Raw genomic sequence first — 27,761 nt, forward strand, 5'->3', positions numbered from 1 at the left:
AATGATAAGGAAATGCATGTGAATAATCCTACAGATTCCTCACCATGAGTATGGGTCGGTGCAGACATGCAGTCAGGACCAGGCACACAAAGGGCTTAAGCTTTAACTACACTTGTCAAGTTTTGCTTCTTTATCAGATAGTAGGAGGCTGGCTATCCACTGTATTCTTCTTTATACCTTTCTGTATATTTTAAGACAATATATTTTAAAGTAGCCATCAATTTTTAGTCACTCTTATACAGCAACTATACAGTGTACTTACTTCCTTTTCAGAAGAACACTGCTGTCAAAGAAGCTGAATTATACCAACAACTCCAGGGTAAAATGGATTAAATTTTATAAGTATGTTTATTATGGAAAGTATAGTAGGTGGAAAACAGTGTGTATCCATTTTGAAAGGTGCCGGCTCAGCAGACCAGGCAGAGTGTGATTTCAACCTGATATTTTAGGGAGTCTGGTTACCCTGAGGAGAATCCTTAGCAACACTAAGCTTTCTTGGGTTTTTTGTTTTTTGTGTTTTTTTAAACTGCATACTGCAACAGGTTTTCTGGGAGAGGGGTGGGAAAAATGCAAGGGCAATTAGCATTCCAGAATTCTATCACTAGCTACAGAGTTTAATGATACACAGAACCTGTTGAACATTTGTCATTTAGAAGTAAGAGATCTCAGTAAATAGGGCCCTTCTCAGAAAGCTGCCCTAAGTATGAGAAAATCATTAGGAATGGGGGTTAAGTAGTGGTGGGAATCAAACTGATAAGCACAAGAAATTAAAATTGTTTCAACAACAACTTTAAGTGGGATAAATCTTTGGAAAATATCTAGCAGACAAATTGTGGCAAATGCTGAAGAAGTATGGTTTCTCTTGAAATCTATTTGGAACAGTTATGCAAATTTTAGTTGTCCTGAAAATATTAAACAAAAGCAAACTTTGAAAAGCCCAGCCTGTTTCCATTTTCATGAAACAACTTTATTCATTAGCAAGTCTATGGCCTGACATCAGTGTCACTGGAATGAAAAACAATCATTATTGATTGGAGTCAGAAGGGTAATAAAGTCACAAGGAACATGTCAAAATACTGAGTTTATGACATGAAAGTCTTGCCAGGTTTTTTCTTCCCACAATCTTATCCCAAAGAAAGCCATCACAATCTTAAAATAGTCAAGGGGAAAGTTGGAAAACAACAGCAAGGGCATGAGAAATTTCACACACTGAGACCTACAGCTGGCATCTAAAAAAAATCTCCGTCCCCTCCATTAGCTGATAAATTTTTTTCTTCTGCAACTCAGCTCTACTGGTCCAGACAGGCTACACAGAGGCCACAGCACCACCACACGCCAACAGGTAAAGTCTTTCTGATCAACCATCTGCTTCTCCCTGCAGATGGTGTAAAAGTATTGTAGCTTTTGTCACTAAGATTTCCTAAAAGGCCCCATCCATGTGTATCACAGACATGTTTGTGTAGCGTTCAGAGACTATACAGATTAGGTAGTTTTTAAAATGTTTCCAAGTTTTGTCACTGTAACCAATGTTGCAATTTCTTAACCCCTAGCCCTGCAACCACTATTATACACCCAAGCTGCCTGGACATTAGAAATAAAGGGAAGAGAAAATCACAGATTCAGATGTCAATCATTGCAGAATGAAAGAAATTATTTCAGAATGCAGTTTTTACTTTGGAGCCACCTTTCAATAAAACAGCTCACTTTTTCTGAAGGCAAATTTAGGGTTAAATATGTTACATTAAATTATTACCACTTTATGGTTATTATACTGGACTAGAAGGAATTGCAGAAATGTAAAAAGGAAGCTAGTATTTGCTAATTTTTCATTTAGTATGTCATATGGTCTAATTTATCCTAATTTAACCATTCCTTTACATATTTTAAACAATATTAATTATTAATATCAAGTTATAAGGTTATGGTTTATACAGGAATAAAGCACATCCCCAAAATAGACTTAACAGACTAATCTAATAAATAACAAAATACTGTCAAGGTGGATAATTCAAAGTATTGACACACATGTGTGAAATAACACAAACCCACAAATGATATATCAATTTAACTTAAATTCAAGACCATGAGAATTACTTACTGATATGATTATTTGCTTCACAAGCTTAGTATCATCAATACAATCAAATGCTGCCAATAAAACCAAATGGGAGTACTGGCCCTGTAAGAATCAAAAGCCAGGAAAGGTTAAAAAAAATGCACAGTTTCTCCCTTTAATTCCACCCATGGAGTCACTTTATAAAGGTTACCAATCTGACAACTTGCCCAACACAATATAAGAGGGATAGAAGCCATTCAAAGGAGTACTTATCAAGACCTAGTGAATTATGTTCTAGGCTGATTAAAGGAAAAAGGAAACACACAGAAAAGCACATTCTTCAATTTCAAATAGCCCAGATTAATTTTTTTTTAACTATTGAGGATGTTAACACCTTGCAAAAATAGGTATCCCTGTTAAGGAATACCTACTACAAAAATCAAATTAAAAAAAAATTCAATAGATTAAAAAAAAAAAAACAATAATATAAAACTATTATATGGAATTCCAATCATGTAAAATATGTAAACTCAGATACAATTATACATATACAAAATATATATAATACATGTACACAGAAAATTCTTGAAGATTATAATGTAAGTCACCTCTGAATTGAAGAATAAAAATGATTTTACATGTTATTTTGTATATTGTCCATTTCTTTAAAACAATCCTACATAATTAGAAGAGAAAGTCTGGAAATATACTAGAAGAATATACTTATATAATGAATGAGAATAAGATAAAAGTAATCACTTTTAAAAAGTATAACAGCAAGAGATCATACAACCATACACTGTGACCTTAACAATGGTCAGGTCACCTCCTGAAATGATAGAATTATTCCATGATGCCGATATTGTTCCAGAGTTAAAGAACTACTTTATTTATATAAAAAAAAAAAGAGAACAAGTGCTTTCAGAGTTTGTGACATATTCTTTTTGTAACCTACATAATATGAATCCTTTCTTTTACTTTGAATGGGGATTTGAATTTTGATAACCCTCATTCAGAGCCAGGACTAATGAATATGGCAAGTAATAACATTTCAATTAGAAACAGAGAAAAATAACAAAGGTCTAATATCTTTACTATAAAAAGATCAACAATATACTAAAAATGGGCAAAGAACAGGAACAGTTGGTTCTCAGAAAAAAAAGAGAAGTGCAAATGGCTTGAACCACATGAAATAATGCTCATAATTAAGGACAATAATTAAAACAATACAATAGCATTTTCCACCTATTCTACAGGCAGAAGTGAAAACCCTTGATAATACACTAATTTAGCAAAGGTCTGAAAAAAAGCAGACACACTTTTATGTCATTGCTGAGAATGTTAAGTAGTTCAATTATTTTTAAGGGCAACTGACATCTAAAAAACAAAATGCATCTACCTTCTGACAGCAATTATAGTTCTGGATTCATCCTCTAGACATGTTCCCATATGTGCACAAAGGACATGTACTGGAATACTTCTTAAAGATGCAATTAGCTAGAAATTACACAAGTACCCAATAGTGGGGACTGATTCAGTGAATTATGTTAGTTGTATAATGAAATATTATGAAGTCATTAAAAAAGGTGAGGTAGAGAGATATATAAATGTTGAAATAAAATGACCTGTGAGATAAGTGAAGGAAACAAAGTAGAGAACAATGTATGTACAGTACACAAGCACTGATTTCTGATTTTTTAAGCCCTACACACAGAAACATGCCCAAGCATAAAACATCTCCAGATGAATACAAAAGCAGTTGGGACAGAATTTAAGTGAGAAATAAGACAACTCTACAATTACAGTTAGAGATCTTAACACATTTCTCTCAGCAACTGATATAACTAAACAGAGATATATAAATCAGTAAAAACTCTGATGATTTGAGCATTATCAACCACATAAATCTGATTTACATTTATGGAGTACTACACCCTATAACTCTACGAAACACAGTCCTTTTAGCATACTAAGATAGATCACATTAGGCCATAAAATAAGTCCTTATAAATTGAAAAGGATTGCAATAACAAAAGCATGTCAAGAAACCCCCAATATTTGGAAATTAAATACTTCTAAATAACACATAAATCAAATCTATGGGTCGTATTAATTCATCACCCCCCTTTAGAAGCAATTCCTTGAGATAAAAAATAAATTGCATTGTTAATTTCTTGTTACCATCACAATGCCTTGCAGAGATTAGTTCTCAAAAAAATATTGTTATAACTATAAAATTAAAACAACCTAATTTTATTACTTGAAAATGTCTTTTACTCGTAATACATTTCAGAACTAACATCCTATTTTTATACATTTCTAATTTAAAATATTCAAATTGAAATATTATACAAAAAGACTTATTTAATGATGAATAATAAATCATAAAAGATTCTCATACTCTGGAAACAACTCACTAGGGAATCTTACTTCATTTTGTTACAGAAAACTTAACTGCCTTTTAAGTAGCTTCATACTCTCTTCCTGGTCTCCAACCCTACAGAAGACAGTGTGTATGAGGGTACAAGGTCTGTCTGGAAAAAATCCAGCCATTGTTAACGTAACAACAACAATTTGCATGACATCGATGTAACCTGGCAGCCAAGGAGAGTGGACTGCAGTGTGCATGCATGAAAAATGACAACTTCACAGCACTAGTCAGTGTGGGTGGTAGATGCTACTGGGTAAGCATGTGTACTGTGTGGCCATTGCATTCAAAATTACTAAGCAAGTAGAGCATGGAATCTGCATCAAATTTTGCATTAAGCTTGAACATTCCTCAGTGGAAACTACTTGGATGATTCAGAAGGCCACAGCTATGGGCAGCTGGTGACTGGCAGCTTCCTTATGAGTGCACGTTCATGTGTCATGTCTCCTGCAGAGTTTTCTGGCCAAACATCAAATCACTCAGGTGATCCGGCCCCACTACAAACCAGATTTGGCACTCTGCAACTTCTGGCTTTTCCCAACACTAAAATCACTAAAATTTGAAAGGAAGAGATCTCAGACTGTTGATGAGATTCAGGAAAATACGACGGGGCAGCTGATGGAGACTGGGAGAACTGTGTGAGGCCCAAAGGTGTCTACTTTGAAGGGGACTGAGGCGTCATTGTCCTATGTACAACGTTTCTTGTATCTTCTTCAATAAATGTCTTTTTTTTTCATATTATGTGGCTAGATACCTACTGGATAGATTTTGTATGTAAACAATCACACAGCAGCATGTGTTTGAATTAGCATTTACTATACTATTTCCCAGATTAGTAGTTCTCATTAGATTTTTATAAGAAAAAGTTGCTAATATCACTAATTTTAGTTTACCAGGTAATGAGAAGCTACAAAACATATAAAATAACTGAAAAATTTTTATATTGTTTGCTCCTGCACAAACAGGGTGGGGTAAATATAGGTTTGCAGTTGTAAGTACATGAAACAGTTTATTCTGGTATTATTATTTATTAATTATTATATTATTTTCCATAGTAACACCTGTAAACCTACTTTTGCCCTACTCTGCATTCTAGAAATACTACGGGAAACTATTTAGTATTTAAATACATGGAAATACTATTTTTGGAGGTTATTTAATGCCTCAGAAAAATGAGGCATTAAATAACCTCCTCATATTTTACCAGAAAAGCCGTTACAGAATCTCCAAAGGATTCTAAAACACTACAAAACTTCATTAGAATTTATTCCAGGTAGTAATTTCCATGTTTAATAATATGATTGGACAAATTTATTAAATAAGGTAGTAAATATCAGGTCTTCAAAAATATCTAATAAAAATGAAACTTTTGTCACTATACAATGTTAAGTGAATAATGGAGAAATTTCACTTTGTGTAAATTTAATATCTAAAAATGCATACATATGCATAGAAAAAGACTGCAATAAAACAATGAGTAAATTTCTTGGTAATTTTCTGAATTTTTCAAATTTTCTATAATGGACATGATTTCATTTTATTAAAAATCATTTTAAAAACATGTAGTTTCTTAATACTTACATTAGCCACCTTTTCAACATAAGTCTTCATTGTTTTCACAATCACTTTCCTGTCCTTAAAAAAGAAAAATTGTCTCAACTTTTAATTATACACTAAAGGTATTTGCAGGCAAAGTTTTATATAACTTTGAACTGTCATTGGAATGAGATACTTTTCATCAGTGAAAACAGTCCCATTAAGCTTGATTGACAATTATTTGAGCATTATCAACCACATAAATCTGATTTACATTTATGGAGTACTACACCCTATAACTCCACGAAACACATTCTTTTTAGCATACTAAGATAGATCACATTAGGCCATAAAATAAGTCCTTATAAATAGAAAAGGACTGCAGTAACAAAAGCATGTCAAGAAACCCCCAATATTTGGAAATTATATTTCCAACCACCAATTTCTAAATTATATTTTGGAAGTCTACTGTGAATTCAGGCGGTTAACAACTGCAGGGGCCCACTGCAGCCAGAACAACAACAACAACAACAAAAATTGCAATATACTATTAGCCCTTTCAGAGCTCTTGGAATCTTAGACTTGTACGTCCTTTTACAGTGAGAACTGCAAGATCCCCTACCAGTGTCTGAACTGTCTTCAAATATATAAAGTCCATGGCATTCAATACATATTTGTTGAATAGAAATTAAATATACATTAATTTTAAAAAGTGGACAAAGTACAGCTATCTTTTAAGGCAGAATTCTACTGATCAAAGAAATGAGAATCAGTTCTGTTAAACTTCTGTAATTAATAGGGACTTCTACCTTTCCCCTCAAAGTACTTAACACCCATTTGAGCAAATGTGTAACTCTTCACTATCTTCTTCCTCCTCTCCCTCCCCTATTAAGATCATTAAATGAGGAATCAAAGAGCCTGACAGGTACCAAACTTCTATAAATGTGAGTCTAACATAAATACTGTATTTATTTGCTTGGCAGGTCCCTTTCCAAACAATAACAACTCAAGGTTTTCATACTTTAATGAAAACTCCAGCAGAGAAGAAACACTAGGTCCAAAGAAGGCCATTTCCTGTGAGGCCCTGAGATACAACTTTGCAAAGCTGTTTATGCACAACAGGGTTAAGACCAAAGGAGGCATAAAGTCTAAGGAAAGGCAAGGCAAGCCAAGCCCCGCCACACTTACCTTGGGCGTGCCATGCCACAGGCAGTGCATGGCCACTCTGGCGCCATCATGTGTGTGCGCTAGGTATATCACTGCTTCACGGATGGCTTCAATCATTTCCTGGGGAACAAACGGCACCAAGGCTTTGGTTTATTCTTTCTTTCTGCCTTTAAAAAAATCTGTTTACTGGAAGCAGTTAAGCTCAGACAATGAAAAAGATTAGCAAACAATTTAATTTTTCATTCTGTAGACAAGCACAGACATATCTTTTTAGGAACATACTTTTCCATCTAGAGTAGAAAATACTGCTGACAAGCAATTTGTATTAAAATGCATGTCTATTTTATAAAATATGTCTATATTACAATACAAGGCTTGTTCAAAGAATGTACATGTACAGTATACTCTAAAAGATTAAAAAAAAAAGGAGGCTAGGATGTGGCTGTGATAAGAAGGTAACAGAAAAGCCAGATAAAATAAATAAAATGCTTTTTCCTGAAACAGACTTGTATATAAGAGTAGAGAACCAAAACACTAATTTTGGCTGAAAAAGTTTCTCTTTTTAGTTTATCACTGGATTACTTCCAGAAATTAAATAACTCACCATAAAAACACTAAATAACATTTCCCCATAAAATTAATCTCTATACTAGACTAGGCCCACACTATCAATGACCCTTTAGTGAAAATTCAATCATTATTTCTTACAAGGCAGTTTAGCTTATTTTTAATCTTTATCCCTCACTGTCAATGCATACAATTTCTAAATTATATTTTGGAAGTCTAGCGTGAATTCAGGCGGTTAACAACTGCAGGGGCCCATTTTAGTCCATTCCCAATTTTAAAACATATATTAAATAAATAAGTATAAGGCCTCCTGCCAGGGGAGGAAGCAGATGCCTATTTTCCTCAATAAGGAACAAGCAATTTCACCCCTACCTATCTTATAATCCTTACCCAGGGTGAATCTCAACAACACAGCTTTCAACTTACGTACCTAAACTTATAAGTCTCTTCAAAGCTATCCAGTTGGAGAGTTATACACATATTCCAATTATGCTTCCACAATTCTCAAAGGTTTCTTGGGGGTTTTTTTAAGTCTCTCTTTGGAAAATACCCCAGGGCCAGAAAAGATTTGCCTCATTACTTTATATTCACATTAGGTTCCCAATGATTTTTTTTTCTTTTTCTTTTTGCTATTACTAAAATACATTTAACTCTAAAGAGAAAGATTTCCCACCACTGAATATATTCAAATGATCATTTTTTCAGTTCTGAAAATATGGTCCTGCCTCAGTAAATCTAGAATTGGGAGATACTATACTCTGTAGGAAAGAGAAAGAATGCCCCAGAAGAGAAGCAGCAGCTGCTAGTCACTGAACCACAAGCTTAGGTGGGTGGTTATTCATGGAAAATTATTTTGTATGTCAATTTTGGGAGGGTCAAAATTCCTATGAATGTTTAGTCTGGTATATTTGTTAAGAAGTGTCTGGGGGGAAGGGGTTATAAGGGGACTGAAAGGTAATGGGAAAAAATACAATAAAGATTAAATCAAAAAAGAAAAGAGAAGTCAGTGTCATTATTTTAGTTATTTCTTATTATTAGAAAGAAGACAAATGGAAAATGAGTTCACCAAATAAGGCAAGCAAATTTCAGGGCATTAAACGACAACTTCTCATTTGTATTCCCTGTATCACTGACTTGAAGGCAATGCAACTTACCTTCAATCTGTTTCTTTTCCCTCTACCATAAAAGGTCCAATTTTTCATGGTCCATTTAGTTTTGCCTAAGTGTCCTCTCATTTTTTAACACCAACAGAATTTTTTTCTATTGGCACAAGTGATTTCAAACTCCCTGGAGGCTGAATATCCCTCTATTTGTTGGTTAATTTTTAGATTAGGTTATTAGCTAGAGGATACTCTGGGTTATAATTAAAATATAAAAATTCAGTGGAGTTGATAAAACTGTGGTCAATTCTATTGTCTTCAAGGAAAAATCTAAATGCAATTAGCAGACTTGCTCAAAGGAAGTTCAGTGCATTATCTTCTTTAAGTAAATCACTTCAAAATTTCTAAAAGACAAGATATATCAAAGCAAGTGTTTTACATATTCACATGGCACTTCTGTTTTTGCTTAAAAACTAAAACCAAGAACTTACTGATCTTTGCTTTGGTGGTGCATAGGTAAAAAAGTCCAAGAATACTTTATGTACCAATGAGTGCTTAATCACAGCTTCCCTGAAAACAAAAAAGGGAGAAGAGAATATGTCAGATCTGGTGCTACAGTAATACAGGTTTGGGCAACCGCAACTGTCCTAAAGTAATCAAAGCAAGTGAAATAGTTCTAGCAAATGTAATTTGTGAGATGGCAGACTGTATCTTTCAGCAATATGAAGATTAAAAAAAACCTTTTAGACTATAAAAATATTTTAGTGCCTGCCATCTATGACCAAAACCAGGGTACAAATTTCTAATGTTTAATCAACAAAGGTGAAATCATTCAAAATACACTCTCTTAAATAAGGACATCTATATTTTGTTACCCAAACAACGCACATATGATTAGAAATCTATATGTGGACCCACTTTTTACAGCTATTTGCTGTCAAGCATCCTTCACAATGCATCAGTTTCATAAAATAATTTTAGCAAAGTGAAAACCTGAGTAGATCAAAACAGAATCAGCAAATGAAACACCTAGTTGACCCAAGCTTCCTGGTGTGACACTTGGTGAATTCAGGTGTACAGCGGAGGGTGATGATCAGGCACCAAAGACTTCAAGTTCACCCTGAGTATCTAAGTAGATGGCAGAAACATGTTGCTTTCATGGGCAAAGCGGTATTCTGAGTGTTTTAGAAACATCAACCTATTAAATCTTCATGAAATTCTACGAAATACATACTGTTATCAACCCAATTTTATAGATGTGGAAACTGAGGCACAGAGCAGTTAAGTCACCCAAGGTTGCACAGTTAGTGATTGAGAGGGTTACCAGGATTCACAGCCAGGCCGTTTGATCTCAGGCCACACCTTAACCACTTCACCATGGCCCAAATTCCCAGAAGATCACATGCCCTATTTCTAAGTCTTACAATCCAAATGAAATAACACATTGTATCTGGAAAACTATCCATCCTTTCTGTGCAAGGGCTATATAAAACTTTCCTCCTTCAAATGCTATTTGTTAAGAAAAATAAAAGTGTCTTTCTTACTTTTGAGCCATTGGAGTTAGAATCTGTTTCATTTCATCCATGATAAGCTCTAGTTTTTCTGGCTGTACTTCTAATACTTTGTCCAGAGTTGGATGATCTGCTGACTGCAAAAGAAGAAAAATCAAATCCTTCTAAATTTAATCAAGCTTCTTCAGCTTCATAACAAAGGAAATCAATCGCAGGCAAACTTAAGTTTTAGATTTCCATATTCACATAACAAAAGCCCTACTGCAGATACACTCATGGAGTAATTCTTGATTATCTGATTCTCAGTGTGCACGCTCACCAATGCACTTAAATAGCCAGGCTAACCAACCAACCAACTCACCCAGCCAACAGGTACCTGGCAAGCGCCTAGCGTAGCCTACTCACAAAATCAAGTAATCAGTTTGTAAATTCTTGCCACCATGTGTTTGGTACTTACCTACACATTCATACAATGACTGTTACAAAAGAAATAAAGCACTAAATTCAACCCAGGAACTGAATCTGAGTAGTAGAGACAACTCAGGAATCAATCCATTTCCCTGGAAGTAAGTGTGGCCATTTATGTCCCAAGGTCTGACATAGATCCTTTAAACATAGTAGTCCTTTATTGGCCTTTTCCAGGTTCAATCCCTGTACTATATGCAAGGTTGGGTCTCTCTACTCCCCTTCTTCCCTAGACACCACCTGGAGAAGGATAACCCACAGGTGAAGGAACACAGGAAAAGGCAGCAACAGGGAGCCCGATGCACTTCTATCAGAGCTGTAGGGTGTACTTACAAAGCTACGCTGTTAAAGAGTCTTCTGCCTCGGTCTATATGACTATAGAAATGGAAGTCTGAAGCATTACACGTAGCATTTGGGAGGGAGTTACAAAAGTAGTTCAATTTAAAGGGGATTTAAAAATAGTGCTCCAGGTGAAAGAGAAAGTATCATCACTTGCTCACTACACTGTAGAAAAAATAATCCATGAGAAAAAGGGTCCTTTAAGATTAAAGGACCAGCCAAAGTAAAAATACATTCTGAAATCAGGGCATCAAAAGGTAAGTAAGAACACATAGAGAAAGTAAAGATACTTAAAAAAAAAAAAAAAAAGCCTTAAAATGTTACCTTGTAAAGCTGAAACGTGTTCCCATAGAGCTCCTCTGTCAACATGTTCCTCTGCTCCAAAACAGCTTTGTCATTGTACGCGTACTCCACGATGGCTGATGCTTCCGCGTGTCGGAGCATCTTCCTCACGTGGCCTTTAAAACTTCGTATTATCTCTGCAATCTGTGGTTTACTCCTAAATCCAGTGCAATAAGGGGGAAAGATAAGTGATACAAGAAGAAAGCTGGGAGACCATGAAACATAACTTGACACCAACATAACTTGGACACCTCCTGAGACCAACTCATCACTGGGCAGTGGTGGGGGTCTACCACAGGCAACGCGTATGAGAAAGAAAATCGCACGGCCTTCTATTTTCTACCTCAAGCTTTCAAAGTTACCCAGGAGCCGAAATCTGGCTCTGCTTACCAGCTGCAAAACCCTGAACAAGTTATTTAAACTCTCTGTGCCTTGGCTTCTTCATTCATAAAATAGAGAGAATAAGGTTGATGTAAGGATTAAATGAGTTATGTACCAGGAACTGTGACCAGCCTGTAATACAGGGTCTGGCACAAATAATGCCCTTTCTATTACAAAATCTTTTATTACAAAATTATAAGCATGTAATTCTGTAACATAACAATATTACACTCAAGCACACCATATGACATTTTAGGTGAAATGTTCAAATTAAAACTATAAATTAGTACACCCATACTATTACTCTACCAACCACAATCAAGCAGGTGGTGCTTCTGCCAGACCCTGTAAGTGCTCAGTAAATGTCAGTTTCTATTAAATTGTTCAGCTTGAAAAACGTAGGGAAGGAGAAAAGAGAAGGTAAAAGTCAAAGAAGCATGGAAATATCAATAAAACATATTCTAAAGATGCTCTTTTAAAACAGAACTTAATCACAAGTATTTATATTACATCCTAAAATCAAGTAGCTGATAATTATAGTCAGGAATAGTTTTTGAAAGTTTTGCCAATTGTACTTTTTTTGTTGTTGATTAGCATATTTTGGCACATTATTTATTACACATTACACTCAAAAAGAGAAACCATGACAAGTATCAATTTTACCTATTTCAGAAAATCCTCCCATCTTCACATTTCCTGACCCAATGACTCTGCCTCTGTGTATTCACCAGCCCCTCACAACCGACTACCTTCTAAATACTGGTAACGAATTACATGTTCCTCATCCTAGTTCTCTTCTTCCAGGACTTCAAGATATACTCCTAAGAATGGTGAAGGCAGTATCATTGCTTTACATTAACTTCAATAATTGTTTTTAAGACTACACTCCCTGGAAACATTAAAAGCATCTGTTGAAGGTTATTGTTATGGTGATAGACTTTTAAGTAACATTTACAAACAATCAGTATCCACACCTTTAACAAAACTAATAAAAGTATTCTATAAATAAAACAACTCACCCATACATGAGAAATTTTTTAACAACATTTCTGGAATATTTAGCTTTACTTAGTTCGACCAAATCATCTGAAAAACAAAATACATCACAATTATTCCTTAGAAACAAAAGAAAGAACTAAATAAATGCATAATTCTGGGAATACAAACAACTAACACTTTGTATCAGGCAAAAAAACAAATAAATAAATAAAAACAAAAAAGGTTCTATAGAGGACACACTGCTTTTTCACAACAGAATTATTTTCCAGCATAATCTTGGGTATTTCAAGATAAAACAAGTGACTCATTACAAATGATTACAATTAATCTTCAAAATATAAGAAATACCTCGTAGTTCTTCAAAAGCCTGCTTTCTCTGTTCTTCGTTGCCATACTGAATGTAACACTGGATCACACGGGTTGAATCATGTGCAAATGCAATCTGGAGGAAAGATGGTTTGGGCCTTTAGACTAATTCTCCCTGGAGTTTATGTTTCTATCATATTATTTATGCTTTATTGCTACCTCTTTCAGAACTCCTTGTTAGAAAAAAGGTAGGGTCTCTAAGGATAAAATTAAATCTAGGTTACTAGGGAGTAGATATACTCGTTTTAATTGTACAAAATGGCATTCTTTGGTTTTGCTGCCTACCATATGGCATTGAGACAGGGACAGATTTAACCATTTTGCAAGATTCCTGTCATTATTAATTAAAACCAAAAATCAAACCAAACCTATCTAATGATTATACACACTGTATTTCCCCTTTCTCTGAAAACTACTTTCCCTATAAGGGAAATTCAAAAATCTTATTATTCTATGATTTTATAAATCTAAGAATGTTTCACTTTAGCAATCAAAGATATAGATATAAGATAGATCTAAAAAACGTCTTGCTACATAAGCAAATAAACCTATTACATACATTGCCTTTCTCACATTCTCATTATGATTCCCTGAACACAACCAATTATATTCTTAGAAACTTGTATTGAAAATCTGATTCCCCAGCCCACCTCCTCCTCACAACTGGATGGATGAGGTCCTCAATAAAGGACTCACTGATCAATTTTCTACAGCAATAACCGCAAACAAGCAGTCACGCAACATTATTTTTTACTATACTACAGCACAGTCTACTTCAATAGTGCTTATTATTTGTTGCTCAGTCCGTCTTTACAATCAGAATGTGAAGGCACACACCCATCAAAGCCATAGACTTCAGAAGAATTTCCTTTAGGGATATTTATATACATTTATGATTAAAACTAAAAAAATTTTTTTCTGAAAATAAGGCTGTTTCAGTGCATATATTGACTACTTACTATATGTACTATAAATATATTTTTCTTATTTAGACTTCAAAGCAACTTAAAGAGTAGGCTATTGTTATGCTCACTTTACAGGTGAGAAAAGTAAGTTTATGAGAAGCTAAAGAATCTGCTATCTCTTTGACCCTGGAGATGAAAGTTAACTTGTCTGAGTCCCAGATGTATGAAACGTCTAACGGTGATAATGACCTTTAAGGTAAAGAAGGTAACATATGCCTTGGTTAGCACAACACCTAGCACACAATAAATAATAATGAGGTTGTCATCGTCTAAAGGCACACACATGTTAAGCAGCAGAGTGATTTGAACACCAGATTTAAACACCACACTAACTACCATGTCCACAGGCATGTAGTAATAACCTAAAAGTAACTAGAAAAGGATCTTGAGTGTAAAATATTTATAAATAGAAAATAGGCTGCTGGAGCAGAGGAGCAGTTCTATTCTAAAAAGATCTTGCTGGAGCCCTGGGCAGGTAGCTCAGCTGGTTAGAGCATCATCCCGACACACCAAGGTTGTGTGTTCAATCCCTAGTCTGGGCACATACAAAAATCATCTAATGAATGCGTAAGTGGTCAACAAAAATTGATGTTTTTTTTCCCTCTTTCTCTCCCTCTCTCTCACTAAAATCAACTTAAAAATTTTTTTTAAATGACCTTGCTGGATTTATAAGAAAGCAGCAGCTGGGAATTGCTATTTCAAGACATTCCTTTGAACTGCAACGCAGTCTTTGTTAGACCTATGTATGCAGTTTGGCACATGCTGCTGCTCCAGAGCCCCCAAAGCTGTCGAGTCTGTTGTCTTACAAGTGAATGGTCACTAAGTATTTATCCAAATACACACAAGTCAACAGAAGTTTATTATAAAACAGGACTAAACAGCAATAATGAAAATTACATTATAACTCCCAAGTCAATTACATTTTAAAGATCTCTGCATATTTATAAAAGCATGGAACGAAAGAAAGAAGGAATCATGCTTGCATCACATGCACACACACACAAAGCCAGCAATTTAGAATATACTAAAGTTCACGAAGTTATGACCCAGTGATTTCACTTCTGGGAATTTATCCTAAAAAAACTCAAAACGTTATTTTGAAAAAATACACGTGCCCTTATGTTCATTGCAGTGTTATTTACAATAGCCAAGATCTGGAAGCAGTCCAAGTGTCCATCAGTAGATCAATGGCAAAAACAGCTATATTACATTTACACGACAGAATACTACTCGGCTGTAAAAAAAAAAAAAAAAAAAAAAAAAAAAGAAGAAGAGGAAGAAGAAAATTTTACCCTTTGCAAGAACATGGAGGATGGACCTGGAGAACACTGTGCTGAGTGAAAAAGCCAGTTGAAGAAAGACGAATACTGTATGATTTCACTCATATGTGGACTCTAATGTAAATAAACTGAACTAACAAAAAAGCAAAATAGACAGTCATAGACAGCAGGATGGGTGGAGGGATAGAGCAAAAAAGAAAAAAAAAGAGAAAGAACTCATGGACACAGACAACAATGTGGTGACCAAAACGAGGGTGGGTAGGGGTGGAAAGAGGGTACTGCGGGATAAATGGTGATGGAAAAAAGTATGAGGGGGGGAGGGAGCAGTGGAAAGTGGGGGGAAGGTGGAGACAAATGTATTTGAAAAAATAAATAAATTTTTTAAAAAAGTATATTGAGTTCAGAGCAAAACATTCTAACATGTACTACTGAACTAATAAAATCTTCAGAATAAAGAACACTGATTTATTTTAAGTAAATTATTTAAAAATGACACGCCCAAATACTTCACAGTCTTTTTATAATTTTCCAACAATAAATTCTGTCATTAAACTTTAGTCAGTATTTGAAATTTTTGGGCAAGTATATTTAAAATAACAATTTCCTGTCATAAATGGTCAGCTACACTTTATTGAGAGTAAGTCAATTTTAATTGTTAAAATTGCAAATGTATGCATGCCCTACTTACAGTTTTAATTTTTCCTTGAATCAACTTCTGCAAATCACTTAGCAACTTCATTCTTTTTTCTTTGTCACAATCTTTTCTATAAAAGAGAATAAAAGGAGTAAACATAGCTTAAGTAAAGACATTATTTTAAGTATGCAAAACTGAAACCTGTTTTAGTATATGTTCACCCACTTAAGTGTGACTTTCTCTTTGAAGGCAGCAAACCTTCTGACATTAAGATTACTATTCCAGAGCAGCCAGAGAAAAGTAATTTTCTCAAAGGCAGAAACTCATCTCACAAGGTATAATTTCATATATCAATCTAAATTTTAACAGCTAGAACTTCAAAAGTAAAAAAATAAAAATAAAACAAGTGCAAGATACCAAATACTTAAGTATCTCAAAACAAGTTGATAAGAAATTGCCCTTCATTTTTTCAGAAATCTTCCAGGAAGAATGTCAAATCTAATTTAGTTCTCATATATTTTCCTAAACATATCTATCTGACACCATCCTAAAGATTCCCCACATTTGTGCAACGAGCAGACATCCAAATACTGAGTCCTCTACTGGAGTGCTATGTGTCCTCCCCAAATAATCCAAGCACTGTGTCATTTACTTTAGGACATCTCACTATTTACAAAGTAACAAAGATGCTATTACATAGCAGTACCTTCGTATGATCTCCCAAATCTGCTTTGCCCGAACAACAATGTCATAGTTGGTTCTATCACTGAGTTGTCTGCTTTGCTTCAGTTCTTTCTTCTTCTTTTTGAAATCATCCCATTTGGGTTTCTTGGCTGTTGATTCTACTCATTATAAAAATTATTTCCAATTACATTTAACATTTTGAGTGCCAGAAACAAGTACAAATCAGGTACATAAAGCAATCACTGATCAGGATCTATATATACTCAATGAGGAAACTAGATGGGGGAAAATGTTCTCCACAGACTTATACTTTATTTCATTTTCTGAGCAGTTTATATATTTTAAGTTTCATTGAAACTAGCCATCCATTCATTCAACAGCTATTTATTGATTCTTACGAAGATACCTACTAAGGAAAAAAAAAGGAAACCAAAAGAATGGTAAAAGCAATTCAAAACTTTTAAGCATCTTTTTTAAGTTCATTGGATGTTAGGTATAAGTTCTTCAGGCAAACAAAAATTAGTCTACATTAGTCCAAATAAAAACAGGAAATACAATGTAATAAAAAATTCACTATTCTGAGTGCTACTATATATTAAGTCATTTAATTCTTACAACAACTCTCCTCTAAGGTGAGTACTTTTTTTTTTTTTAACAAGATGAGTTCTGGGGTATACATAGGACAAAAGACCATAAGACCTTACATGCAGAATCTAAAATTGTCAAATATATTGAAGCAGAGAGTTGAACAGCAGTTACCAGGGGCAGGGAGGAGGGAAAAATGGAAAGATGTCAGTCAAAGGGTACAAAGTTGCAGTTACAAAGGATAAGTAAGTCCAGAGACAATGTATAGCAAGAGGACTATCCTAAATGCTGTACTGAATACTAGAAATTTGTGCCCTAGCCAGTGTGGCTCAGTTGGCTGGAGCATCATCCCATAAACCAAAAGGTTGTGGGCTTGCCCCCCCGGCCCCCACTGGGGTACTTACGGAGGCAACCAATTGATGTTTCTCTCTCCCTCTTATGTTTCTCTCTCCCTCTCCCTCCCTCCCTTGCTCTCTCTCTCTAAAATCAATTAGCATGTCCTTGGGTGAGAATAAAAAGAAAAATTCCTAGAAACTTGCTAAGAGGAAGGTACTATTATTACTCTCTCTCTCACATAGGGGAAACAAAGGCATCAAGCAGTTAAGCTCCTAGTTCAAGGTCACACAGCTAATTAAGTGGCAGAGCCAGGATTCAAATCCAGAGGCAACTCTGAAACTTCCTGCTCTGCTGCCTCTTACTCATGACTATGCACCATCAAAATTCCTAGGTCTCTACAAACAGAATATTTCTATAAAAGCCAAGTGTCTATTAGTATTTCTTGTCCTCAAAATCTAAATAACTTACCAACTGAACCAAGAAGTCTGAATGAGGTCAAAAAACAACAAAATAAAATGTGTATTGTTAACATGAGTATCCTGCAAAGAACTTTTTGGAGAATTAGTTTTAACTCATACAACTCAACACTAGAAAGACAAACAATTCAATTGAAAAATGGGCCAAGGTCCTAAAGAGACTTCTCCAAGGAGGACATACAGATGGCCTATAGGTATATGAAAGGATGCTCAATGTCACTAGCTATCAGACATGCAAATTAAAACCACAATGAGATATTAACCCCACACTAGTTAGAGTGACCAGCATTAATACATCTATAAACCAGTGCTAGTTACAACGTGCAGAAAAGGGAACCCTAGTGCACTGCTGGTGGGAATGCAGACTGGTGCAGCCACTGTGGAAAATAGTACGGAATTTTCTCAAAAAACTAAAAATGGAACTGCCTTTTGACCAAGCAATTTCGCTGTTGGGAAGGTACCCTAAGAAGCCTGAATCACCAATTCAAAAGAGCCTATGCACGCCTATGTTAATAGCAGAGCTATTTACAATTGCCAAATGCTGGAAACAACCTAAGTGCCCACCAGTGGATGAGTGGATTAAAAAACTGCGGTACATTTACCCAATGGAATACTATTCAGCAGAAAGAAAGAAGGAACTCCGCCCCTCCGTGACAGCATGGACAGAACTGGAGAGCGTTATGCTAAGTGAAATAAGCCAGTCAACGAATGGCAAAACCCTTATGATCTCACCTATAAGAGGAATCTAATGAACAAAATAACCTAACAAGTAAAACAGAACCACAGGCATGGAAACGTGGAACAGGCTGACAGTGACAAGTGGGGAGGGAGGAGGAGGACAACAGTGGAAAGAAGGGGCAGGGACTAGTTAAAGGGCATGTATGAATGACCCATGGACATGGACCATGGTGTGGGAATGGACTGTGGGAGCTGGGGGTGGAATGGATAGAGAAGGGAAAAGGGAGAAACTAGAACAACTGTAATAGAATAACAATAAAAAAAGAAAAAGAAAAAATAAAAATGGGCAAAGGAAAAAAAAACTAGAGCAAAAGCTAAAATAATATTATTTATATTCCAAAAAATTTTTTTCTAAATATCTCCCTTTCGCTGATTAGAAAACACACTATGAAAAACTTAGAAAATGCAAAAACAAAATTCTCCTATAATCCCAAAACTTAGATATAACCATTAACATTTTATGCTCTTCCTGTCTTTTTTCTATGCATGTTTTATATTACTCTTCCAAAAATTTCAGAATCATACTGTCTTCACTCAAACTTAATAACTGTATTTTAAGCATTCCTCCATGAAAATAAATATTTGTCAAAACTTAATTTTTAATGGCTTTACAATATACAACATAATCATTCCCCTTACTGTTTACTTATTCCTGGCCTGGTAATGGAGGGTAGTGGGTAACACAGAGCATGTTTATCATTATTATTAGACCACCATGTACTATACAGCAAAGTCAGTAACTGATTCAGAGATCATTTAATTCCACCGACATTTGGGTACCCTTGACATATGCCATGCTAGGCTGCAGTAGATATACCAATTTTGGGGATGTCTAGTATCCCATCTCCCTCAGTTGCTAGCATAAAAATATGGAAAATAAAATCAGAGTTCCATTTGGAGATGTCAGGGAACATATCTCCCATAGCAAAAAGAACCAGAGTACAGCGTGACAGGATCTTAAAGCGAGAACGTAAGTGTTTAAAATGAAGGTGCCAAGAATTCCAGTAGTGAAAGGAAGATTCAGGAGCTATGAGAGAGGGTAGCAAGGAGGAGATAAGAAAGAGAACCTGAAAGAGAAACTATGGGGTGTGGAAGTGGAGAAAAGAGGAAGAAAAGGGGATCAAGAGAAAACACTGGAACGGGAGCAAATGAAAGGACCTGCAGGTATAATGAAAAACAATGAAAAATTTCCCTTCCTTCCTCTCCCCCAACCCTCCTGCCTTAAGGCTGCTATCCCTCTAGGGAATAGCTCCAGGCAGAGCACAGAGCAGGGACCACGGCTAGGGAACGGCACTGAGAAGGAGGGATGGCGACAGTCTCGGTCGACAGCAAAGGAACTGGGTCAGGATATGCCATGTTGGAGAAAAAGAGAATGAAAGACAACAGAGAAATTCTCATGATGCTGCAGAGAAGGTATACATATGGCAGCACATGTAACCTGGAGACAAGTGCAAGATAACACACGAAAGGGACACGTACAATAGACAGCAAAACTCTGGGTTAGAAATGACCCCTGGACTATCATGATGAACATACTGAGGCAGTTTGTTTCAACAAACAGGAGCCCTACCAGTACATTCCGTCAGTTAGCAACATGTCCTGAAGCCATGAGAGTGAAACATGCCATGTGTACACTACACCTTCATTGGAACTGCCTGGGGATCTGAGCCACCTGATGGGTTGACCAATATATTAGAGTGGCCTAAGCTCTGTGAAAACAGGGTCTATATGTCTCTTGTTCACCAAGACCTCCTTAGCCAACACAGATATGTATTTAGCTGGACACGTTAATTACTTAAAACCAGCTTCTGTGCTGATTAGACAGGGCTTGTGCACTTACTGGTTAAGCCCCCTTCCCCCATCTCCTGAGACAGTGCACAGAAAACTCAAATATTTGTTTGTTTAATAAATGACTGTATTAATAAATCTTAGCCTACAAAAAGGACTGTTATATTAAGATTCCTCTGTATAAAGCCATTACAATGTAGCTTAACTCTACAGCTAGGGTCATTCATCAAGGGACTAAAACAAAAGGAACACTAAGCACTGGAGGACGTTTATGACCAAGGAAGATGCTTCCGATTGTTTATTTAATCCTATCTCCTCTTCACCCCCACCCCAAATACTGCCTGTCAAGGAACAGGAATGGGAGGTGTCTAACAGGCTTCCAGAGTCCCTGCGCCCCGAGGTTCTGGCCACAGCTCTGGCAGGGCACGGCTTCCGCCACAACTCCACTGGAGCAATCAGCGCTCACCATCACTTTTTCCATCTGGCTGGAATTTTCTCTTCTTGTTGAATTTATTTGCCTGCTGGAATTTGTTCTTTGGTATTTTGTCTCCTTGCTGCTTATTCTTGAACTGCTTCACACCTTTTTTCCCTGGTTTTGTGGCACTTTTCTGAAAGTTCTTTGATGTGATTTTAGGCCCACCTTCCTTAACAACTTTTCTTGGGAATGTCTTTGAAGAACCAGAATCTAGTGACAGTAATAAATAATTATTAGTTCAATGATCCTGAGCCTAGATCTCTTTTATCCACTGAGTTGTATTTGTTACAATTTTACCCTCTTTAGTAAAACATACTTTGTCTTACTCTCAAGTATGGAGTAGAGTAAGATTTAAAATACCAAAACAAAATTTAAAAACTTTCTCTGATCACAGAATTATAATAATAGATTCATTATAGAAAGCCTATAGAAAAATGTATAATAAAAACTATAATTCTAAAGATAGTTTGGTGTATTTCTCTATTTTAAGCATAGAATAGAAAGGAAGTATTATTTATATACCTTTGTATTCTATTTTGATAACTATGTCATTAAAGTCTTTATTCTTAATTTTAAAAGTTCTAATAACATCATAAGAAGTTTAACAGTAAACCAAACACTTGGAATTTAGGAGATATACCATATCATCAAATTAAAGATGTTAATTTTCAAAATTTCTAATTTTGAATTTTCAAAGTCTATAATAAAGTTATTTGACAAAAATCTCCTTTGGTTAATGAAGCCTGAAAATTAAGTACCTAACAAATTAAGTGAAAATGGTAACAGCTCTGCCCTAAGACTGCTGTTAAGAAAACAAACAAAAAAAAAAGATTACTTAGGAAACGTTTACTCATTTACACAGACTCTGACTTTTCTATTTTACAACACTGACACCTCATGGAATAATACAGACATCACAATTAGAAATCTTGAAGGTAAAAGTATGTTGTTTACCAGCAGGATTAGTCAGCTACAATTTATCAAACATTAAAATAAAATGTGGGGACTTAGCGTGACTAACATGAGTTAACAGCATCACCAGCTGACACAAGGAGCCTTCTGGGGAGGGAGTATAGCACCCCCAAGTATCCTGGCAATTTCTTAAGTGTCTTGGCTTCACAGGGAACATGCACATCCATACACAGTTACACCAACTTTTCTATTATTTTAATCCTAATCCTAATCCTATCCCACAAATACAGACTGCAATCTGCTACATGTCCCTCCATCCCACAGACCCCTTCCTTCAATTATAAGGGCCTAACAAGCCACATGGGAGCATATTTTGGTAAAACTATCTTACCATTATTTTTATAAAATCTGTTTTTCTCTTGGGATGTCTTTGTACCTTTTCCTGTGAATTTTTTTTTTGGTGTGACTTCCATCGTGGCAACTCTGGAAAACAAAAAACCCAAAAAGATCACTGAATTGCTCACATGTAAGAGTCATTAAGTAACCACAGCCACACTTAGTCCTTGAGTTCAGGATGCAGGACAGCTCATGTGGATACGCACACATGTTCAGGAAGTAGACAATCTCTGCTTCTAAGGTTTTATAAGTGAAAATAAGCAAGATATCAAAACAAAAAATAAAAATACACACACCAACCTACACGTTTGTACCTTGGCTAAGGGGTGATATGTTGGGAGGCAATACTTCAGCAAAAGTACAGGCTAAACATAGACCATTTTTTACATTAAATACGATAACACACGGGTGTGTTTGTGTTTCTTACAACCTGGTAAGATTCTGTGATGACTGACAACATTACCATTGCTTTCTTGGGTCTCTACCCTAAAACATCAGAAACAAACAATAAGTTGCACTTACCATATATTCAAATTTAATGAACGAAAATAAAATATTATCTGAAAGTTCCTTACGTAGCACAATGCAGCTAACACGATGACTTACTTCAAATGTTTCATTTGTTATTCTTTTAAGTAATTTTCATTGATCTCCAAAATAGGACTACGTTGAAACACCTAATACTTCATTCTGAAGAATCTGCCTAACAGGCTACTACTTACGGGTACAGAAACCCCATGGTACACAGGGCAGGCGACAGATAACCCCTCACTTACCCAAGGCTCCTGAATGCAGAGTATGTCAAGAGCAAAAATCATTTGGCTATTTCTCTGCTTTCCAAAGTTGTATTTTCAATTCATCCCTAAATTTCTGAAGTTGACCTAGCACAGATGTTCGGGATCTCTACACAATACCATATTTCTATGACAGTTTGTCAGTCTTTATTTATTTCTCACGGCTGAGACACTTGAAACTTACTGGCCAGGCACTTTCCAGAATATCCTTCATTTGGTGTCTGTCTGGTATTTTCTCACTATTAAGACTGGCTTCATGGATTTTGGGGGGAAGAACACCGCAGAGGTAAAGTGCCGCGGACATCACATTACATTGTGAGGGACACGGTATCAACGTGACTGGCAATGTCAACCTGATCATTTGGTTGAGCTGCTGTTTGCCACATCTCTCCACTGTCAAGTTACTATGTGTCTCTTTCCATACTCTATTTATTATAATTAAGTCTGTACGTTCACCTAAAATGAAGGAAAGAAGAATTAAGTTCTACTTCCTTGAGGGAGAAATATTAATGAATTTGTTAAAATATGTTTTAGCAACTAATAAATGTTTTGGGTGATACACTTTGAGATTATGCAATATTCCATACATCTCCCAATAATTTTCGCATTCTCCAGTGAATCTTCCCTGCACCACTGACTATGGTGTTTTACTGTTGGCTTTCTGTTGCCCTCCATACCTCTACTTTTATTATTGTGAATTTCTCTGTAGAGAAAATGTGTTTCTTCTTCCCACTTATTTAATCATTTATTTACATCAGTATGGTCTCACAGATATTTTATTACTCAGGGTTATAACCTAATACTATTGTTATTTTGTTGCTCAACTTGTTCCAGCATTGGCTAGTGGAAAATCTTTCAAATTGCTGTGACAGTTTGACAACCCCATCTTTTTCTTAAAGCATGTCCTTACTGTTCCAAGTTCACCTTGTCCTTTCCCTGTGATAGCCAGGCAGCAGCTGTTTCTCCAAGAAACCCTGGTTCCTTTTACTGAGGACATTTACAAACCAGGATAAGAATGTTAGTTAGGTGTGTTTACTGCTGCTGGGTGTCACTGCTTCCAGGTCTTTTAACTAGACAGGACTAGTACACATGTATGTATATACTAGCCTGTGTGCACAACACAAAACTGTATTTCTGTAACTATTAAATAAGCTCATAGTAATGCCTCCAATTCTAACCAAGTGCTACAGCGTTCTCTACTCTTCCTTTTTTTATTATTTATAACTTCTCTGACAGTGAGAAACTTGCCTCTACTATTCACAATTTATGTATTGTTCAATCCTAGCACACACGTAGTTTCAGAATTGCTAACCTGCACCCCTGTAATTTACCAACTATAGTACAGTGTTTATAAGCATTTTAACTAAAGTATATATAAAATGTTCAGGGAGCCACAGAGCAGAAAGCCAGATTGTGCTTGTGAAGGGAAACAGCAGAGATTTCCCAGAGATAGAGGGGTTATCTGATTGGTCCTTCTTTAACTCCTTTCAGCACACTTAGCATTGCACTTTCAAGGTTACAAACAGTTAATACCCTGCCTCAAAATGCTGACATTCCTCAAGCCTTCCCCCATTCTCACACACCTCTCTCTAGGTGATCTCATCCAATCCCATGGCTCTCAGTGCTGAGGACTCCCAGATTACCTCTCCATTAGGAACATCTCCTTGGGCTCCAGACTTGTGTATCTAACTGCCTACCTGATGCTCCCTTTTATGCTCCCTACACTTACTAAGTCCAAAACATATTTCTTCAACTTTATGTCCACTGCAAATAACACCCCAAAAATAATCCTACCCCATTCTTCTCTATCCCAGCCAATGGCACATCATCCACTCCACTGCTCAAGGAAAAGTCCCATGATTTGCCTTTGACATTTTCTTCTCCCTTGTCCGCTACACTCAGTCCTTCGCTAAGTCTTCAATACCCTTAAAAAATACCTCTAACTTTACACCTTTGATCCCAATTACCACCACCTTAATCCAAACAATCATCAATAATCTCCAATTATATAATCAACAATAATACAAATTATATGTTTTCTAAAGACAACCAGGGCCTATCATGTTTCCCCCTTGCTTATAAGCCTTCGCTGTTTTCTACAAATGGGAATGTATTCCCATTGTATAGAAAATTTAAACTCCCCTACCATGGCCCCACCCACCTAATTTTATCTTGCATCGCTGTACCCCTAGCTCACTACACTGGTTCCTTTTCTATAGCTCCCACCTCAGGGACTTAGCCCAAATTACTGCTTCTGCTTGCAGTAGTTTTTCCTGGACTTCCAGATTTCAGGGTTGCCTCTCGTCATGCTTTAGGTTGGCTTTAGGATCACTTCCTCAGACTCCCCTCTCCTCCATCGCAGTACCCGGTAAGTTTCCCTCCCAGCGCTGAGAACTTGCATCGAAGTTGTAAATTTGGCACCTGGCACTGACTGAGCGCAGAGCGGATGTCTGTCAAACGGACGACCGACAAAAAAAAAAAAAAGAAAGAAAGAAAGAAAAAAGAAAAAAAAGAAAAGAAAAAGAAAGAAAGAAAAAGAAATGCTGAATGCAACTAGAGCGGGCCAGATTAGAGGATGAAAGTGGTGAGGCTAGTCCAGCACTCTCAGGACAAAGTGGTAGAAAGGAGTCGTAAACGCGCGGTCGCCAAGCTCCGGTCAATCTCGAAACTTTCAGAATAAAAAGGGCAACAGATGATTGCCCAGCGAGTGACAGGTGTGAACACCTCTATCCTCGCTGGCAGCTCCGACACCTTCCCACTCCAGCGCCGGGCATGGGGCAAATCCCTACCAGGAACAGCCTCCAAGCCCGCCACACTCACCGCACACGTGTGGTTCAGTCAGAAGTAGCTCCCTGCTCACACGGCTGCTTCCGCTTCCTGGGCTTGCACCGCCCCCGGGTCCACTCTTTTCTTCTTCCGCAGAGAAGATTGGGTTAAAGGGAGGTTATTAGCCGGAAAAACAGAAATTCAGCATTTCCATTGGTCCGCTCTCACTTACCTCCTCTAGAAGAACAAAGGCTATGCTACATACGCGTTTTGGCCCTTGGAAAGATCCGTCGTCAGGGACGAATTTGCGGCTCCTGAAAGTGACGTCATTAACCCTGTCGCTTCCGCGCCTCGGAAGACGGCGCCCTCTGGCGGGGGCTGAAGAGATTTTTTTGAAACCGGTTTGGTTGGCTCGGTTAACTCTTTAACCTGAACTAATGCTAAAATAGTTAACGTTTTCAGTTTCAGAGAAGGTGCGTTACCTTGCACCCTCTCTGGCAGTCTAGTGCAGAGGATAAGAGGGATACCTCGGAAGTCGATTTGAATTGTAATCACTTTTTTTTCGCTTACTAGCTGTGTGGCTTTCCGCAAATTACTAACTTTCTCAGAGCCTTGATTATCTAATGAAATATAGATAACTAAGCCCATGGAAAGCTCTCAGTACAGCGAATGGTCATGATAAGAGCTCAATTAATGTTGCCATTTTTAACATCTGCCCGACTGCATTTATCCCGTTTTTCACTTCAGCATGTGAGACTAGTTAGGATGGTGTCCCCGTTTTACAGATGAGAAAACTGACACCACAAACTCGTGTCGAACACCCCAATTTATTCTCTAATGGTTCTGTAGGCCAGAAGACCAAAATCAAACTGCTGTCAAGGTTAGGCACCTTCCCAAGGCTCTCTAGGGCAGAAACTTTTGCCCCTTTCAGCTCCTGGTAGTTCCAAATGTTTTTTTGGCTTGTGGCTGCATGATTCCAATTTTGCCTCTCTCTTCACATGGCTTTCTTTTCTGTGTCTTCTATCTAATAAGGACACGGGTCATGGGATTTAGGGCCCATTGGAATAATCCAGGATGATCTCATCTGGAGGTCCTCACTTGATTACATCTTCAAAGATCCTTTTCTCTAGTAAGGTCATTTTCACAGGTTTTGGTATTAGGGCACTGACATACCTTTTGCAGGGCCACCTGGAAAGTTAAAGAATTGGAACTTGATACCAGATGTGTCATGCTCAGGTTTTACTGTTTTCCAAATCACACAGTTTACTACCCCTTCAAGACTTTAGTCTTGAGCCTGGTAGTTCACTACGCTTCTTGATGGCAGGGCCATGGTTGCTTTCCAGGCACCTATCACACTACTCAGCCCATAGATGTTTAAGTACCTATTGTTGGCCTCAGCCATTATATTTGCATTTCAGCTCATCTAAGTCTGATAAGAACAGTTCAAGTACAAGCATTAGGTCTTTTCCCCTCATTTTATGGAGGAAGAGGAAAAAAGAGGAAGCATACTATTTTGATCTGGTAAGGTTGATTCCAAACTTTATACTGCTTTCCTCAATTCATTAATTCTCCAGTAAATGCTCAAGAGAAGCAAACTCAGGACAAGAATTGCAGGTCTCTCAGCAGTGCCTATTAGGCAAATAGTATGGTATATGTTGGTCAAAAAAAAACAAAC

The 27,761-nt window shown here is 36.6% G+C and overlaps 1 protein-coding gene across 1 annotated transcript in view; it reads right to left on the reverse strand.

Annotated features, from left to right (window-relative positions):
- PUM3 (pumilio RNA binding family member 3) overlaps positions 1-26,369 on the reverse strand; it is a 41,329-nt gene extending 14,960 nt beyond the window's left edge. The window contains exons 1-13 of the mRNA XM_054583072.1: positions 26,141-26,369; positions 22,522-22,613; positions 21,210-21,428; positions 16,843-16,978; positions 16,191-16,266; positions 13,240-13,333; positions 12,912-12,978; positions 11,494-11,668; positions 10,399-10,502; positions 9,346-9,424; positions 7,209-7,307; positions 6,066-6,119; positions 2,099-2,179 (exon numbers count right to left, since the gene is read on the reverse strand). Of these exons, the coding sequence (XP_054439047.1) occupies positions 2,099-2,179; positions 6,066-6,119; positions 7,209-7,307; positions 9,346-9,424; positions 10,399-10,502; positions 11,494-11,668; positions 12,912-12,978; positions 13,240-13,333; positions 16,191-16,266; positions 16,843-16,978; positions 21,210-21,428; positions 22,522-22,603 (1,266 nt within the window). The 5' untranslated portion in view covers positions 22,604-22,613; positions 26,141-26,369. The remainder of the gene's footprint in view (positions 1-2,098; positions 2,180-6,065; positions 6,120-7,208; positions 7,308-9,345; positions 9,425-10,398; positions 10,503-11,493; positions 11,669-12,911; positions 12,979-13,239; positions 13,334-16,190; positions 16,267-16,842; positions 16,979-21,209; positions 21,429-22,521; positions 22,614-26,140) is intronic.
- Between the last annotated feature and the right edge of the window lie 1,392 nt (positions 26,370-27,761).

Source organism: Pteronotus mesoamericanus, unplaced genomic scaffold (genome assembly GCF_021234165.1).
Source record: "Pteronotus mesoamericanus isolate MK-2021 breed Mesoamerican mustached bat unplaced genomic scaffold, CSHL_Meso_final contig_73, whole genome shotgun sequence".
Classification (NCBI taxonomy): Eukaryota; Metazoa; Chordata; class Mammalia; order Chiroptera; family Mormoopidae; genus Pteronotus; species Pteronotus mesoamericanus.